Here is a 2500-nt window from a genome sequence, read left to right on the forward strand (position 1 = left end):
TCTTTAAGTGAAAATACCCATCTCATTACAGAACATTTTCCTTAAACATATCCGATTCTTTCACCATGGTATTCCTCATAAGGACTTCTGCTTTAATGAAATGTTACTATATATATATTGACCTTTATTTTAAATAGTAATGTTCAGGCACTAATGTCACTAACAGTGGGTTTCCAGCAATTATACCTGGATTGAACAAATGTAACAAAATACAGAATGAAATTTCCTCAATACTGGGCCAAAGAAACATTAAAGGTTAGCATTACACTACCCATGCATCATAAATTGAATACAGTACATATCACAGTAGTTTTTACGATGTACACTTATTTCTATATATGGTCCTTGGTCAGAATATTTGTATAAATATTGTAAGAAAGAAAAAGAAACCATTTGCCGCACTCATTACTTAGAAAGGAAAATAATTTCTTTTTCTGAAAAGTCTTCACATGTTCATGCATTATGTCTTATATCAAGCATATTAAAATAAGAATTACCAGTAACATTGTGGGGATCCCATGAAAAAAAAAAAAAAACAGCTAGAATTGCCGTTACTCTAAATAATGTATCCCATATAAATCTGAAAAAAAATTCTCTAACATGCTTCACAGAAGTTTGAACCTTCAATTATTATTAACAGGGATGTACACTTTATCAACTAATATATCTCTCTGTACTAAATCAGAAGTATCTTCTTTTAAATGCCACAACATATACCATTATGGCATTTATTTCAAATTCACCCATCAACATCAAAACCTTTTTCTTTTACTTGCTCTCTGCAAAACCTACACGATTGTTGCCCATGTCAAACTCTGTGTAGAAGCGACCAATGAAAATGTCTCCCAGAATCCAAATGGGTCCCATTGGTGGAGGAACATCCAGGCCAATGAAGCCAGAGAGGCATGTAGTTTGTCCAAACTGACTAACCTAAAAAAAAATCAGAAATCAGTGTTATCATTCTCAACTGCTAGGAGAATATACAGAATGAATTAGGAACACAAAAGATGTAAATAAAAGTTTAAATATAATTACACATGAATAATCAAAAGGAACATACATAACAATATATACCAACCCTGAGAATGTAGTCCTTTCCTTCCAGGGTAAATGGCTTCCCAGCAAGAACAAATGAGATGGTTGGCAGGTGAGGAATCAAGTTGCAGTCCACTGACCATTCTCCACCCATAATTGGCTTAGCACCAATCTTTTAAAAAATAAGAAATACAATCTAATGAGATTTAAAACTCAAGTACAGTTTTATTGCCACGTACCTTCAACAAATTCACATTCAATTCCAATATGAAAAGGGCTTAGATTTTGAGAAAAAAAAAAATATGAGGAAGCATCTATGATCCTCAGATTCTATAAATATACAACTAACCTTCTTGTTGATAAGACGAGCCTCTTCGGAAGGAGCAGCAATAAGGGAAGTACCAGTATCAGCAATTGCCTCACAACCACCATCACAGAAAGGTACTGGTGTTCCATTCATCTGAAGCCTAGTAACAAAAATGTATTTAGCTCATGAATGCAAAGGACTTTTCAGTTTTTCAAAAGTTCAGAATCATAAATTGGATAATAAGAACATTACACTTAAGGAATAAGGAAATTGCAGCAGAGAAATATTGACAACAGTGTAACAGATGATATGCCAGACAGTTCTTCACCCTAATTGTATTTGCTTCCTTCAGAAATGATGTTTTTTCAACATGACAAAATCATGGAGACCTCACACATTCATATCATATATGAAGGTATAAAAAATTATGAATATCCACATATACAAAGAACTTACAATGCTGTCCATTTACCCTAATGATCATAATATAAAAGGGGTTTACTTTTCATTGCACAACCATTTACATGTAAATACTGTAAATTAAGTCTGTGGTGAAGAATATTGGATGAGAGTTAAAAAGGACTTTTCGTATGCCTGATTCAACTTACCCATCCATCTTAAACTGCCAATAACCCTGTCGATCAACAGGCACGTATGTGAAATCGCCTGTATAGTAAGCTGGATCAGAGCCACCTAGAATCAGTTCTCCACCTTCAGCAGCAGCAGGATCCCTGTGGATTTAATATTAGCTTTTAACTAGCTTTTAACAAATTATTAAAAGGCCTTATGCAGAACATTTAAGACTACCATGGATGCTCAAAATAACCCTCTCTCTAAATAATTTCATGCAAAATAATGTCATAAGAGCAAAATATATTTTAAAAATTTATTTCTAGTGATGGTGAAATCTTTACCCCAATGCCAATGGGCTTGACATGTACATACGTGCTATGCCCACTGTGAGTACTTGTTGATTGTTTTTACACATAGATGGCTACACTTGTACTAAGTCACCAATGGGCCAATTACAAGTACTGCCTGTCTCACCCATTTACCCTTTTCTTTGATTTACGAAAATATTTTACATTATCTTATTTTGCTGTTACTAATGTTTTTACATTATAGTAATTATAATGTTTATAATAAAAATAACACCAT

At 33.4% G+C, this 2500-nt stretch overlaps 2 protein-coding genes across 2 annotated transcripts in view; one reads left to right on the top strand and one right to left on the bottom strand.

The window, feature by feature from the left end:
- The window catches only part of LOC125031328 (galactose-specific lectin nattectin-like), a 4279-nt gene extending 3621 nt beyond the window's left edge, over window positions 1-658 (top strand). Inside the window, exon 4 of the mRNA XM_047622030.1 lies at window positions 1-658. This exon is cut by the window's left edge and continues 872 nt beyond it. The gene's annotated coding sequence lies outside the window, so the exon portion shown is untranslated.
- Window positions 1-2500, bottom strand: part of LOC125031327 (lysosomal aspartic protease-like) — an 11769-nt gene that overhangs the window by 222 nt on the left and 9047 nt on the right. The window contains exons 6-9 of the mRNA XM_047622029.1: window positions 1951-2073; window positions 1385-1502; window positions 1079-1207; window positions 1-930 (exon numbers count right to left, since the gene is read on the bottom strand). The exon at window positions 1-930 is cut by the window's left edge and continues 222 nt beyond it. Of these exons, the coding sequence (XP_047477985.1) occupies window positions 769-930; window positions 1079-1207; window positions 1385-1502; window positions 1951-2073 (532 nt within the window). The 3' untranslated portion in view covers window positions 1-768. The remainder of the gene's footprint in view (window positions 931-1078; window positions 1208-1384; window positions 1503-1950; window positions 2074-2500) is intronic.

The sequence above is a fragment of the Penaeus chinensis genome, chromosome 12 (genome assembly GCF_019202785.1).
Source record: "Penaeus chinensis breed Huanghai No. 1 chromosome 12, ASM1920278v2, whole genome shotgun sequence".
Taxonomy (NCBI): domain Eukaryota; kingdom Metazoa; phylum Arthropoda; class Malacostraca; order Decapoda; family Penaeidae; genus Penaeus; species Penaeus chinensis.